The sequence below is a fragment of the Sipha flava genome, unplaced genomic scaffold (assembly GCF_003268045.1).
Source record: "Sipha flava isolate LNK unplaced genomic scaffold, YSA_version1 197_pilon_pilon, whole genome shotgun sequence".
Taxonomy (NCBI): domain Eukaryota; kingdom Metazoa; phylum Arthropoda; class Insecta; order Hemiptera; family Aphididae; genus Sipha; species Sipha flava.
Genome location: NW_020272774.1, coordinates 674,252 through 691,041, shown reverse-complemented (window position 1 = coordinate 691,041; position 16,790 = coordinate 674,252). Strand labels below are relative to the sequence as shown.

Genomic DNA, 16,790 nt, shown 5'->3' with positions numbered 1-16,790 from the left:
TGAGAATTTTCCATAACACAGCATCAGAATAGTAAATATTTTATTGGATTATTTTTTTACTGTATGCATTATTTTTATTTTCATTATTAGTTCACTAATTTTAAAAAAAAATTGTTTTGGTTATGATGTTTAATATTATGTTTAAGGTGACTAGTGTATTAGATGGAGGGGAAATGAGGCATTTTAATCTTGGAAGAAACTGATATCTAAAAAGGAAATTTTGATAATAACTGGTACACTTTATGCTCTTCGTGTGTTATTCTAACTCTGTATTTTTCGACGACATAGTGGTTTTCGAACGATCATCGTAGGGTATCTTACCTGTGGATCAGATTCTGTTCTCTGCGCGAAATTGATATTCGTCCTGACAGTCCGTTCACGGAGGTCTTGTGTCGGTCTCGAGTTGTTTCCTAAAGGAGCTTTCGGGTGTTCCACCGAACCTTGAGACAGTTTTCTCAGATGATACATCTGAAAAAACAACAACGGTTAACTATTTACACTTGATCAAAATGATAATATTAATAGTAAAAATAACAATACATCTTTTTACGCGTATTCGGTTCACAACGAATACAGGACATATCATCATGCATGTATACATGATGTCGAAACGCGTGTTTGCGGGGCTCGAGGGTGCGAAAAAAAAACAAGCGAAAGGGCCTGTTGATTAATATTCTAAAGTGTCGGTTTTAATGGGAATCGGCGAACCATAAGGACGTGGAAGGGTCGGGGACACGGGTATCGCGAAACAAATGTGCGTCGCCAGCGCGTGTCCTTGGCGCCGCTGGAAAATTTATTAATCGCGTCCCGTCATGTTTCCATTACCGCGGCGACGTACTCACCTCGCGTCTGGTTATGTAAATGGGTTTGTTCAGCACTATCCATACGGTCGTCTCCCAGCAACCGGGGTGAGTAGTCGATCCTTCGTACGTCATGTAGTATTTGATGTCCGGAAGCATCTCCCTGATGGATATGTCCTTTATCGTGCGCAAAGAACCTGCGGAAAACGCGGTAAAAAAAAAAAAAATCAAAAACACGTACACGCGAAATATGAATGAAAAACGCGCGGGGATCGTATGTGCATTGGGTTTTACGAGCGTTTGTAGCGGGTCAAGACAATATATTCGTCGTACGAACACAAGACCCACGCCGACGCGTGACACGCGATTTCGGACGCGGTGCACCGCCTATTACCGCAGTCGTGTGCCGTACGGTAATAATTCACAGCGGGAAAAGAATCGTCTTCGCCGCGCGACCGCATAAATCGCCGCGATGTGCGTTCGGTGAGCAATGCTCTCTCGTCACGGACGTTTATACGCCCGTATCCATGTATAAGCTGATAAATGTTTGTACGTCATGCACTTGTCCGGACGAACGTTTTCGGTATGGGCACGTGATCCCATCGTTTCATCTCGCGGTTATGAGGCCACCGCGCGACGATCGTTTGTCGGACGACATCCATCGGGTGATTCGCGTCACGCGTTCCCGACCTGGAGAACTGTTGATCCTGTCGTCCGGCGGCACGTTCCGGTCCTCGGAACCGAGACTTTTCCGACGAACCGTTATTTTTCGGCAGTCGCCCGCTCCCCACGTCCGATCGTCAGTACACGTATCACGTTTTCGGATGGAAAACGACTGGAAAACGGAAGCACTGGGCGAACCATTTTCAAGGGTTTTTTATTGCTTAAAACATCGATACGAGTGCATAAAACAACATTTTTAACGATACCATGTACCTTGTTGTTATTATTTTACCCGACGAAAAGACCACGCGTGCGTGCGTGCGTGCGCAGGATTTTCAATATGTTACGAGACTAAAATATTAGATTGACAGTAGGAGGATTTCTTTTACAGCGAAATCTTCGCATCACTCAAATTATTAGCGAAAGCTTTTAACTTTTAAAACACGATTAAGCTCTTGAAAAATATTGTTTGCTGAGACTGCCCGATCTTGATACATAAGTTTCGATATATATATATATATATATATATATATATATATATATATATATTTTATATTTAACCTATTAAACATTATAATCGATTTTCTTGAAACAACAAATAAAGTGTCATTCAAAATTTTCAAGCTCCCTTATTGTTTTGTTTATTTTTTCATTACGTCAAAAATTGTGATTAATTTAACTTTTATACAAAACTCGATAAATGACGTTTTGTAATTATTGAAATGTTTCGCATTCCTAATACTATATTATTTGAGTGTAAGAATAAGATAAAGCGATAGATCTAAACGTGATAAGTATAGTTGAAGTATAACTTGTTTTTTTTTAAATAACATTTACTATCTTTACATTTTTTGCACAATAAGCAAATTTGCTGAAACAATATAACAATATTATATCATAACAAACAGAGACTAGTGTAAAGGGAAACTATTCAGTGATAGAACCGTAATATTTTTGGTTTTGGATTATGCGCTTAGATCAAGGAGATCATACGTCTTTTAAAACATTGCGGAGGGTTGTACGGAATTGTAAGAAAATATTGATTTGAGATGAGTAGGTTGGAATGGAAAGATAATCTAAAGTAGAATTGTTGTAGAATGTTATGGTAAAATTGAATAAATAAATGTTGGTGTAGTCTTATATTTAATAATTTTTTTTTGTTTCGAGATGAGTATTGGTAAGTATTTTGTCCAAAACGTTATCGAGATATTTGACATGTGTTTGTGACGGAATATCAATTCCTTAGAATATTAGAACTGGTTATTATTATTATTATTTTTTTTGTGAATAATGAAAGGAACATAAATGTAATTTTTGGTATTTATTTTTATTTTTAATTATATTGTGCAATTTTCATTTAGGTTTCAGTGATACTGGAATGCTAGAGATGCTTTAACGGGATCAGTATTAGTGGACAGTGTTATTGTATGATCAATGTAAGTAGTTAAAATAGTGTCATCAGTTTGAGAAATATTGGACGTAAAGATATTCAAGATATTTGGAGAAAAATCACTTCTTTAGGTTACGTCTACTTGGACATACAAAAGAAAGAAAATAATTTCCTTGATATACAGAAAAGTAACGGTTTTCTAGGTATGAAAAAATTAAATAGGGAATAACGTTGGAGAGTGAGAATTGGTTATTCCATAATTTTGAGAAGAATTAGTGTGTGATAATATACAATGTTTATACTGTAGGTTATATGATTAAGAATTGTTATAATAAATTAATTCAACATGTTAGACGTCTATCTAGTGTGTTGGCCAATAAGTGGAGTTGCTCGGAGTTATAACTTTACATTTAAATCCATGTATAATATTGTAGAATAAACGACCTCTGGAGTTTTCAATGCGACTACCCAATAACAGGTGATTTGCATTAAAATTCTTCCCAGCAACGTATGTACACCCTAAAAAGGAAAAAAATGTATTTAATAGTTCTTGAGGCATATATGGATTAGGAGGACATCATATGGTCATTTTAGTAGTTGGAATACGCTTGAATGGTGAGGTTTTGGAGAAGGGAAAGATGACGATGTTGGATTTTAGATGAGATAAAAACAGTGGTACCAGCATATAATATACTGTGTCGGGAAAAAACAATGTTTAGAATTTTGATTATATCGTTTTTTATAAATTAATATTATATCCATTTTATTGCCTATAATAAAATTTAGTAATTCTGGTTCTTGTTGACTGAACCCATTGACTGAGCATTACATAGAATGATTTTATAAATGACGTTTCGTGATAATCAATATGTTTCGCATTTCCAATACTGTATTATTTGTGTGTAAAAATAAGATAATGTGAAGGACTTTACCATAACAGGTGCAATCGAAGCAAAATAATACATTTATGTGCATTAAACTGATTTAGATTCGATCACATGTACAAAAATACATGAACAGATACATTACATTATTATGTCGATCAGCTGTACCTTAAATATGCACTTCTACGTGTTTAGGTGTAAATAAAAAAAAATATATATATTATTAATTTCAAAATATTTCACATTTCATTTCCCTTGATTAATGCACCCATCGAAATATGAATTTAAATTTAATTAATCACAGAATATGAAAACACCGTCCAGATTAGAAAAATCAAAACCTTTTGTTTAGAGAATGACAATATTGTTACAATTATTGACGGATATAATCACGCTGATCGAACGAATAATGGAAAAATACACGTATAATCTATACAAATTATTAAATAAAATCATACTAATGGCGAGTTATGACTCGTCATTTCCGCTCGGTTAATGTTTCCCGGATACAAGCGGTTTTTTTTTTCGCAATGACTATCAAATCGGGTAATTTTATTCAATTATTTCTCGAATTATTAGTTTATGAGTAAATATATTTATTTTAACTCATCTGTTTGAATTTGTTTAGCAACCGTATATACTTAATAATCATAATTATTATTAAAAATGATTTTTCTCATTTTATAAACGAAAAATAACACTACGCGATACGGTAAGTTATTATAAATAAGATGAAAAACTATATTTACTTCAAATGGAGACGGTAAAAATACTAAAGTATTTTTTTATACTCAGCTTTCAAAAAAAAAAAAAAAAAAGAAAGTTCACTCCCATAATTGAATAATATTATTGTTTTCTTTGTCCGTAGAAGAATTATAATCAAACACCAAATGAGCATTGAAACTTGGTATTCCATGAAGTTGATAATAACGACTGATGGGGTTCTGGGAATTGTTGCAATCAATGATATTAGAGAACGAAAGTTATTTATAAAATGTATTAAAAAATAATAAATAGAAAACAGTGTGGGCAAAAGGCAAGAGTAATAAAACTATTTAAAGTAGCACCAATTAATTCGATAAAAACTTCCGAACAATTGAAATTAATTAAAAACTGTAAACACACGGGATTATTTTGTGTGGCTAAAAAGTAGTATAAAGGGTTTTACTTACCTAATTATTACTAACCAGTTTATATGATTTATATTTTCCACTTATTTAACTATTGTGTATGTATTTGTATTTACCCACGTGACATAGTGCCAATCAATATTATTTATTTATTTTACGAAAACCATTTACAATAATAGGATTTTTTTTTTACAATCACAATTTTACTACCGTAATATAACCGTATATCGTTTTCGACTTTATTAAAATTTACACGGGTCATACATTTTTCCATTACGTAGTAAGGACTGTATTTTTTATATTTTAAATTAAATTTCATACCAAATATCGTTTATTCAACTTTATTATTTTAATCTCAACTCATCACGATCTTTATCGAATTTAACAAGCATAAAGCAAAATATATTGTACATATTTTATTTCCTTTATTATTATACTTGAAAAAAAAAAACCTAATCGAAATTTTATTACAGATAAATATCACTCTTTTTTTCAACACACACGCACTCCCCCCGTTAAGAGTCGTTCAATGTTGATTATTCAATTGCAATTGGACGCTTTAAATACTATATAAATAGGTCATAAGTACATATAAACATTTCACGGTGGCTCTCTCACAAATTTATTCATAGATTCAAATGTGGAAAATAAATTCACAGTCGTTTAACACTTATATAAGTTTTTCGAATGAAAAAAAATTCAATGAAATCTAAATGAAAATATTTAAGAAAATATTTTATGACAAAAATACACAAGTTAATTTAAATTATACAAGTAAACGTTAAAAGACCGAAAAACCGTAGTATTCGATCAACAGTATTACAGAATATTAATAATAATAACGATAATAATAATAAAAATACACCTCGCGTCGCTACGGAAACGGTCGGGGGTCTTTTTTTTATCAAAAATCAAGTTTTGCATGTAGAAAATACAAACAAGCCGGTTGTTGACGAAGTTATTTTCCCAGCCATCAGTCCTATTGACTATACATTCGTTATTCAACAAATATTATAATTTTCAATTTTAATGATGCCTCGCACTGCAAAAACGATGCACCAACTTAATAGTCTAAGCTCTAACAAGCCTTTGAATAAAACATTAATTCTATTTAAGTCACCCTCACTCATTAGACCGGCGTTTGCACCGTTATTACCATAAATAAATTTTCATAAGTTTTAATTAAACACATTTTATACACGCACATACAGAGTGGTTTGGGAGCATAACCGTGAATAGGAGGGAGGGAAAGAGAGAGAGAAAGAGAGAGATGAAAAATGACGGCTACGACGACTACCTATTTTAAACGATCTTTAACGGTTTGATGTTTGCTGACGCAAATACCTGCAACATCCACGCGATCGAATACAGATTACATTTCGATTTTCGCGGGCAAATAACGAGCACTGCCGCCATGTGTATTTTGCGGAAGTGAACCGGAAATATTTTACTTTTTATTTTAGAGTCGTAACGTTTTCGATCGCTCTGTATCCAGTTATACCTACCGGTGTTGGTACACTGTAGGTGTTTGACAATTAAAGTATTTTATTTTTACTCCAGGTTTATTTATCTTTGTTTCGAGTAGTACTGCTAAGAAAGAAAAATGTAAATCCCGTTGAATTTTTTATCGCATCGCAGAATAGTCGAGATGTCATGATGCTTTGGTCTGCTATTTGTACGTTGTTTGAACGCCACGACAATATTATAGAGCGTACAATAATATTATTTTAAATATACTTACCATCGCGTGTGGGGGTCGAATATATTATTATTTTATTATTTTTATTTAACGCAATGATAGAGAATAAAATAATAATCGTTTAGAGATAATTTTTTTTTACAATCATAAGCGTACACGTGCAACGAAAATGTTTGAGAATCGATTTATACGTTATTTATTCGTCTTACGTTTATTGCGATATTATCCGCAAGGATTTGATTAAACCGATTGAGCGATAAATTTTGCGGGGACGGTGGAACGCGTGGCGAATCCGATTTTTACGACTCCGCGCGGCGCGCAAAGTTATGGCATCTTAAAGAGCTTTTAAGGTCCAAGGCGCATTAACGTTTTTAACGTTAATTGTGAATCTCGTCGTTCGCAGTAAGTGCACATAAACTCCTTTTAATTTCTCTTTTCCTTTTATGCGCTTTTCAAAAATCGCTTTAAATAGTCTCAATCGTTGCGCAGGTAAAGCTCGCGTGCACCCATAACGCACGACGGAATCCGCCGGTGCATAAAAGAACCGAACTTTCGGCTCCTGCGTTCTGATGTTATGCGCGTGGCAATGGCGAATGCCGTAAAGCGTCCGTAAAATGGTTTTACACCGCGATGGTGTCGTCGACTCACAAACTATATTTAAAAGTCCTTTAGCGTTGGCGCGTTTAAGTAGGGTCAGATTATTGTCGAGGGTTTGGCTTTTTAGTGTCCGTGTAACCTTAACGTGCGATGTAACAATTGATTCGGAGTGAAATAGCAATGATTTTTTTATTTTTATTTTAAGAAACTGATTTTTGATTTTTGAACTCGTCTTTGATCGAGTGAAAATTGAATAGTTGATTAACTGATAAGCAACGTGTTTTCGGGTATATTAATACGAATAAATAAATAAAATCAATGTAAATTACCCCATAGTTGTTGTCGTAATATAATAACGAGCCCCCCTAATATCGCACAATATAATTCCAACATCACAAATTATCTTACACCGCATAACTTATTTTACCTATAACTTACAAAACATCGAATGTATCATTGTACATGATTTTTTATAAATATTTAAACTGGTAGAAATCTCTGACTGCCAACTGCTATACGTGAACCTGATAAATTAAATAGTCAATTATAATCAATAACCAAAGAAAAATGAAATAATCCGACACGATAATATAATTATTTCTCGAGACCTTAAACCTTACATACAATTGTAAATACATGGTTCAGGATCAGGATGTACAGTGGAAATGACATAAGAATGATGTAAAAGGTTATTCGACGAACTATAATATAATACGCACACTGTCGGAGAAACCAAACGAAACAAATCATTAATAACCATCTCCCTTATTTACCCCATCTTCTGAACCGATTCTGAACGCTTCCACGCGACGATACACGTCCATACCCAGAATTTATAACAGTATGTAAATACCGTATATTATACATTACACCGCGGTCGTTTCGAGCGTTGGCAAAGACTACAGTTATGATCGCGACTATAATAACACGCAGTGTACGGAATAATGTGAACCGCTTACAGAGCGATCGCGTCATAATGGACGAGTACATTTTTAACCAATAATGTACCCTTCCCTTTTTGGCCGATTCACTATTCGACCAAATTTAAAATAAGCCAATTCCCTTTTAGACCAAAACAAAAATTTATATTATAAATTTAAAATAATAAAAAAATGATATACAATGTTTGATTATGATGGAAACTACTATATTATATTAATGATGATTCAGGGTTTTACTCGCGTAGCGAGGTTTTAGGTTCAAATATAGAGCATAATCCCATTTGAAACAGTATCAAGGTTTGTATAAAATCTAGGTTAGGCTTAGACTATAATTTCCTTTAGGGCGAAGCCCCATCCTCCCGAAAAGTGACACGCAGTGGCTCTCGAATTTGTGAGTGGAGCCGGCAAACGTAACAAGCAAAGTCCTATCATTTTTTTTTTTTTTAATAACATTTACAATCTGTATAAAAAAAAATACAATAAGCAAATATGATAGCAAAATATGACGGACAATATGACAGCAGGGAAGCTATCCAGTGATAGGACCCATAGACGTGACTGCTAAACTAGCACATTTTCAGTTTATAAGATCTCGACACCAACGTCGTTTAAGACGACGAGGGGGATTTCCGGGATTGAGACCATGTGTTGATTTGCGATAAGTGGGTTGGGATGGAGAAGTAATTTTGAGTGGAACCTTTAATAGTAAATTTTAACTAAATTATCAACTGCTTCTTTGTTTAAGTCTTTGTTGAGGGTGTGATTGGAAATATACCAAGGAGCGGACGTGATTGTACGAAGAGAGATCGATTGGAAAGCTTCAATAGTTTTTAATTTCGATAGTTTGGCATAACCCCATATTTAGGCTCCATACGACCAGATTGGTCTTAGCATTGCTTTATATAAAATTTATTTATTATGAAGTGGAAGTTTAGATTTTAGTACGGTACGTAATAGGTGTAATCTAACATTTTTAAAATTAAAGTTCCGATTTTTCGAAAAAAAAAAAATGCAAACAATTTTCATTACGATAAGAGATCAAAATATAGATACAAAATATTGTTTTCATTTATATTAATATTTTAATAATTATCAACAAAAATTGTACATCATTATTTTATTATTTTAAATTTATTATATAAATGTTTATTTTGGTTGAAAAGGGAATCTGCCTATTTTAAATTTGGTTGAAAAGTCAATCGGCCGATTAGGGAAGGGTACGATTTTGGTCAAAAACGGCCATGCCCGTCATAATATCGTGTCTGCGAGCACGAAATTAGTGCGCCATATGAAATGAGTACACACAACAATGTTGTATCGTCGATGTACTTATATGTGTGTGTATCACAATTACACGTATCGCAGAACGGTCGATGGGCGTGAAATTAAACAAAACATTATTATTAATAATTGGTATGCTTGATATTGACGTAATGATACAGATACATGTGTGGTCATTCAAATAAATAATGTTTTTTTTTTTAATATCGAAGACGTAGGTTTTAATACTCAAATATTTAAATTAACAATTCTCAGTAAAAACATTTGATAATACATAATATAGTAACGTGGACGATATTGGTATAAATTATGTATGGGGAGGGAGGGGAAATCTATATTCGAATTTGCATTGTTAAGTATTGGTCCAATACTATTGGGGTATATATTAGCCGTATCGTGGTTCACACATGTGTTAAGTTGTACTTGATGGGTATATCACTTTTATATGTTATTAACCATGGCTCAAATGTTCGCATGTGCACTACAAATGATAAGTTCGATAAAAGTTCAATTCTAATAAAAAATGTATCAATAATATATACCCTTATGACTATTTCTAAAAAAATCAATTATTTCTATATAATTTAAACTTACGGATTACGAAGATATTTTTCGAATATTAAATGATTTTTTTACGATATTATTCTAATATAATGCTTTACTTATGATGTTTGATTAGTGTATTCAGTGGCGTATTTTCGAGAGAGGGGGATGGATCTTGAATATTGGCCCAACTAAAAAAAAAAATATTCAAAAGTTGGACTTGATTAGAAGGTGCAATATTAATTTATATCATATGGTTGTAAATAACTCTTATTTTGTATTTATAAAAGTAATAGAATAATATAATTTTTAATTTATACCTTTTGTGTATTTTTTATAATATTATAAAATCGTTTATTTTTTAGCAAAATGTAAGCCCTCTCTACCATCGAAAAATTTTAAAATATGCTACTGAGTCTATTCAATATATCGAAGATGTGATATAAAACTAAAATTATTCTGTTGAACTGAATTCATGTGAATTTAATTAATGAATGGAATAGTTCCAGTTACTATGTTTAACACAGTTAAATGATATTAGTATTACAAACCATTGGATGTAGAAATTATTACCATCCCTTGTATGTCTTCACAACAGATTAATAGTACTACAGCGTATTAGTATTCAGCCCCAGTTAATGTCTACAAATGTACTCGTTCCTGGATCATTTCCTTTCATTATTTCTAGGTCTTGTCGTCCTCTATCCTTTCACATTTCTTTGACCTATCTACGGGTCTCGTTTTTACTGGACACGTAATCAATCACGGCCCCCTAATTTTGTAAATCTAACTCTTCGCTTTGCCTCACCGAATCACCGGAATCTTTTTCCCCTTCGCAGAGCTTATTGCTATCGAGTACCTAATCATTATTGATGTGAAGTCCAGTAATTATTGACACATCTAGATATTTAAAACGTTGAATTTTATTCAAACACGTGGATTTTATTCGCAAAAATAAGTTCGTCAGTTATTCCGATTGATTTACTGTCATTTATAACCATAAATACGGTATAAGAACCGTCATCGTTCGAAATGGGCGAAATAAACCAATTTCTATACGCACTGATTATACTGATTATTATTGTTATATTATACGTGTACATTTAAGTGCAACGTAGTGTACACATAGATACGTTAGCCGTATAACCTGTAACAACGGTTTGGAATTGGGCTAAAAAAAAAAACGTATTTTAAATGAACGTTACAAAATCAACAGTCCCAGCTGTGCGGTGCATCACATGACGTGTATATGTCACGTATTATTATTGTGACAAATCGTCGCTCGTCTGTTGTGGCCACAAATGAATCCCCGTATAGGTATAGCTGTATTTCACGTAAACCCGATTTCGGGGGTCGTGACGCCCACCGTGGAAAATAAGCGGTTTCGATTTATAACAACCGCGATATCAACTGTATACAGATGTTGAATACAATAAACATAATTCCTCACCCTCTCCACCCCTACACAACTCATTTCGGTATGGCTTTGACGGCGGTGATCGGTGAATGAGAGCGAGATGGGTACTGTGTATGCGGGGTAGAGGCGAGCTAAGCGGTGATTATTGAGCGAAATATTAACGAAATCTCTACACACTAAACGAATAAACCGTTATATTTCGTTAAATGCTTTTAAATTAATGATCGTATTGTTTATTCCTGTTGATTCGCGTATGTCATTAGAAGGGCTTTGTAAGGACAATAATAACATGGTGTATATAATTTTAACAAAACGTTCGGCTGTGAATTCATCTATATATATATATATATATATATATATATATATATATATATTCTATATAGGGGTCCACCGGTGATTCGGATTTTAATTATTTCTGCCCTAACCGCAGCAGTCATTAACTCTTGCATTCCTCTCCTGACTACAATAATGACTCTTGTATTGTTGTTTAATATCATTACAATTCACAAATTTCAACTTAAATTTCGAAGGTTTTTTTTATTATTATTACCTATTATCATTTAATATTATTATATTATTATTATTTTTATTTTTTTTTTTTTTTTAACAAAAGCACATACTTTCTTTGAGACATCCTGCAAGCGATCCGAAATCGTTACCTCCTGAAAATAAAATAAAATACTACGCAGAGTCTGAAATTAATGTGAAAAAAACCCAACCTCATATTTTTATTGCCTTCAATATTAACGGAAAATCTCGTGACAGCAAGTAATAATAATAATATCTTATTTTCTAAAGGGAGGAGAACGTGTGGTTAAGTGAAAATTTGACACGACAATATGGCGATCGTTACAATAATGATGTTAAAACTTTTGACAGATTTTTCACGAATTATGCCACAACAATTCTTTGGAATAAAAATAACCATCATCGCGTAACATTAGGAAAACTATAAAAAAATGTATTCTCTCGATCGCATATTATTATATAAATAATATTGACATCGAAGCAAAGAGAATAAAATTACCATCACAATCATATTTATAATACTTATATATTTACGAGAAATTGTCGATAAAGATAATGTGGGCAAGCTAGTTTCCAGAATCATTAGTATAATGATGTACCAAAAAACAAAGAAATACTAAACAAATAAGCTGTGATGATTTTTCAAAAAAAAAAAAAAACTAATGTTTTTTTTCAGAAGACTTGACATATAATCGTCTTTTAAATTACACGTACACATAAATAAATTTTATGTTCTCATACAATTGTTGATATGCAATTTTATAATAAATATCTATAGTATGTGTATTGTGGTTGAAAACTAAAACAAATTAAAATCTAAACAGTTTTTTTTTTTTTTCATACGATAAGCATTAAAAGTTACACTTAAGTATGAGTATATATGGAGTATATTTTTATTGGTAACTATAATGTCGAAAAAATGAATGTTCCTACCACCGACATAAAGATATGAACTGCGCATAGAAAGAAAAAACTTATATCAACATCTAGTTAGAAAGATAGACTACAAATATATCCATCATGAGTTAAGCCACGTACAATAATCATATTGCCCATAGTTAATTGTTATGATAACATTATATTTTACCTATATCATACTTCACTCGTTTTTTTCATTACAATACGTAATATAAGAGAAATATGAGAAATATCAAGACGATAAAATCTAATTTAATATTTAACTATACTCGTAAAATTAGCACCTCATCTAAAAATTAATCAACTATTCACTGGCCCATTATATTTTAAATCAGTCCCCATTAAGTAAGTATCATATACAAAATGTGAATTTAATTTTAAAAACATTACTCCCATTGATATTTCACCGCTTTAATAAAACTAATGTATTATTCGCTATAGCGAACTAAAACTTTGGCAAAGATAATTTTATACAGAACAGATATATTTTAGAAATCAATAATATATGTACCGAAATATTTATATGTATATAGGTCTATTTCAAAAATTATAACAAAATATCTTTATGTCCATGATTAGAGTATTTTTTCTCCCAGGTAAGATGTTAATGCAATCTGTCCCTCTCACTAGATGTTGATATTATAAAATATATACCAAGGGATAGGAAATGTGCAGTCTATATCTTTATATGTCTGTAGTTCCTACACAATATTATTGACTATATCTCGCGTCATTACAATTCTCGCACTAAACGGTTATTCGAGCCACAGACAAATAAAACGGAAAACTAACATAATTCTTCAGAGAATATTGTTTGCCGCAGATACATGAAATAACGGTCCTGTTACTGCCACACGTGTTAGACGAGGATTCAATGGTTTTAAAACGTGTTTCATGTATATAAATACGGGACAAGTGTTCGCTGTAAGGACACTTCGGCCGCCGAAATGTCTGACAAACGCATTAAGACGACGGTACGTATAAATATATTTATAGATCGTATTGGTAAGTCTTTGCGTGTAGTGTTTAAAAATACACTTCCCCCCGAAGTTGTAAACAAAGCGGTCAGGATCGGGACACAGGAAGTTAGCAGTACATCCTTCAAGGGAAATCTGATAAAATAAATTTCTGTTGTTCGCAGAGATATTTTATGTGCCGGTGGCCCATTCACCGTCCCGTCGAGAGGGATAACGCAATGAGAAGAGCTTCCTGCAGCCGCCATGGCGTTTTCAAGGATTTGTCTTTTCATTTTCCTCTGAATCGACATATTACTTTCTAAGTGCTCCACACAATGGTCACAGTGGTAACGCATACGCACATGCGGTATAACGTATAGAAAGAGCCCAAAGACGTGTGTGTGTGGTAAATAATATCACCGTGATATAATATACAACACAATGCTAAACGCAAGGAAAGACTATTGTGCGCGGACACGGCATTGCGATTTCTCTCGGTCTGAAAAGGATTTATGCATGCCGGAGCAAGTAGAAGCGCGCGTGTAGGTGTAGCACGATATATATACATGCGTATGTATGTGTAATAATAATATTCATATTATTATTGGATATTATTACACGAGTGTATATGTGGCAAAGTTCAGTCTTTGGCCAGATGCAATATTTATACATATATATATATGTGTGTTTATGTGTGCGGAGTATACATACCACACGCTTACATTATAATGCTCTTATACTCGTAATACGTACGCGTAGGTGTATACACATACGTTACAGGGAAATTCGTCTCTAAATACGTCCACCCGCAATCGTTTAACCACCCCTCCACGACCATTCCCGGCTAACCTACCTTTTTCCCCTCTCTGTCTATTTTCTCGTCTATACATAATCGGAAACTCGTCGGTCCTATTGTTATCAAACCGTCGTCAGATAACCCGCATTTGCATTTCCACTCCACCGCTGTGTCGAAGTCGTCGCAGTTGTCGTCTCGTGTCCGACCGACGTTTTTATTTTATACGCACACATTCACGTTTGCACACGCACACACGCATTACATTTTAATCTCCGAAGTATATTGTAAGTCAAAAAAATATAGAAGCCGAAGAAAAGAAAAAAGAGCCCACGCACAGTTGAAAAATAAAGATTTAAATCGAAACGTAATCGATTTTCCTGTTCCAATTATTCCGAACTACGACTTTATCGTATATGCTTGCCGTGTCTTATCCACGCACACTATTCTGTAATACATATTACCTATTTACAGTGGTGCACATGTATACATTATTATATGTACACATATGATCATCGCGTAATATGTTTTACGTTACACACAGTGCCCGTGCACAGTTTAAGTTTGGAACATTCTACTCGTATATGTTTCCGCTGGAATCGTTGCGTATGTATCGTATCGCCATCGTTTCAAACGTACAAAGGCTTATACACCAAATTGATCCGTCTGATCGGTTTACGCCGAAATCAACGGCGGCATAGACATGGGATGGTCGAGGGTTGTACTGCACTGTAACGGTACACGACGAATATAGTGCACAGAAGAAGATCAAAAAGCATAATCATTTTTGAGAAGTCCAAGGAAAATATTATTTATATACCCAATAAAAACGACTTTCCGCGAAGGTATTGTTGAATAAATAAGTAAATACATATATATATATATATAATATTGTTATTTGTACAAATTAATAACACAAAAGAATAATAATACTCAGCGAAAACCAGTGAACAATTATTTATAATTGCAACTATAGAACCAAAGTTAGAGACTTGTAACTGCATTTATTATTCATTTTAATTTATAAGTGTAATAAAGCAAAATAAATAGTAGGGAATCTATGGCTTCATTATAAGGTTCACAGTCAGATGTGAGGATTATTATGAACTGCAATTAAGATGGACTAATGTTCTATAATATCGATAAGAATGTAACGTAAAAAGTAAAAAATATTATATGAGTGCCCGATTTTGAAATAATACAGTTTGGCAATATTGCATGGATTTTATTAAAAAATATTTTGGGCACAAAGAGGCTATAAAAAGGACGCAAGTGGGCTGTTCCGATCGAAATATAATAATAATTATAGTTATAATAATAATTATTATTTTATTAAAATTGTTATTACATATAACGTAACAACAGAATGTAAAAAAGATTAGGGGTGCTTCAGATAGTCCTCAAAATAGCTCTTAATAGAATAATAATATTTATAATAGTAATCAAGATGATTTTTAATAGACCATGAAAACTTTTCGTATATAACTGCTGATCACTGAACGTGCAAAATTAAATCATGACGTTTTTTCCTATCATCTTGCCAATCGCATTGTAGTTTCAGAATAAAACAAAAAAAGAACACATAATTTAATATTTAGGTGGCTACGCGTATTCGTTCACATAACTCTAGTATTAGGAACTGATAACACGAAATCCGTTTAATCCGGAAACTTTTTAAACAACGCGCACTTATGTTAGTAATATATTCAATAACTGTATACGACTAGTGGGGCTACACGTTAAAATCATAACTGTACTCATTGATCCCGTCCAGTAGAAGTTTTTAATATATATACTATATATATATACGAGTTTACCACCTGTCGACGGAGTCCCGTCAAAATTTCGCGGAAAGTCTAAACAATAATGTCTCGGTAGTAATGTATCATCGCTGGTTGTTGGTTCTCGCAGGCCCGGTTTTCGTATAGTATGATAAGTAGGTACGTACCTTCGCGTCGATTAGATTAAAGTACCACAAGTACCTACGACAGTAAAGTTCAGTGTATAAACTACAATATCGTAGCGAAAACTCGACGTAGTATAATTGAGAAGTATATTAAGTATACTATTCCCACAGAAAAGAAAAAAAAAATTACGTTCGTGCCAACCAAATGTAATTCATATTAATAATCATAACCGATGTTGTAAAATTTGAAGCTCCTGTATAAGCAACGCAAGATTCGAAAACGTACATAACTTAGTACCCGTTCTGAATTTAGGCAAACGGACAGTGTGGAATATCGCATTGTT

The 16,790-nt window shown here is 33.1% G+C and overlaps 1 protein-coding gene across 1 annotated transcript in view; it reads right to left on the bottom strand.

Annotated features, from left to right (window-relative positions):
- The window catches only part of LOC112681784 (carbonic anhydrase-related protein 10), a 123,957-nt gene that overhangs the window by 15,599 nt on the left and 91,568 nt on the right, over positions 1 to 16,790 (bottom strand). The window contains exons 8-9 of the mRNA XM_025552099.1: positions 843 to 997; positions 322 to 468 (exon numbers count right to left, since the gene is read on the bottom strand). Of these exons, the coding sequence (XP_025407884.1) occupies positions 322 to 468; positions 843 to 997 (302 nt within the window). The remainder of the gene's footprint in view (positions 1 to 321; positions 469 to 842; positions 998 to 16,790) is intronic.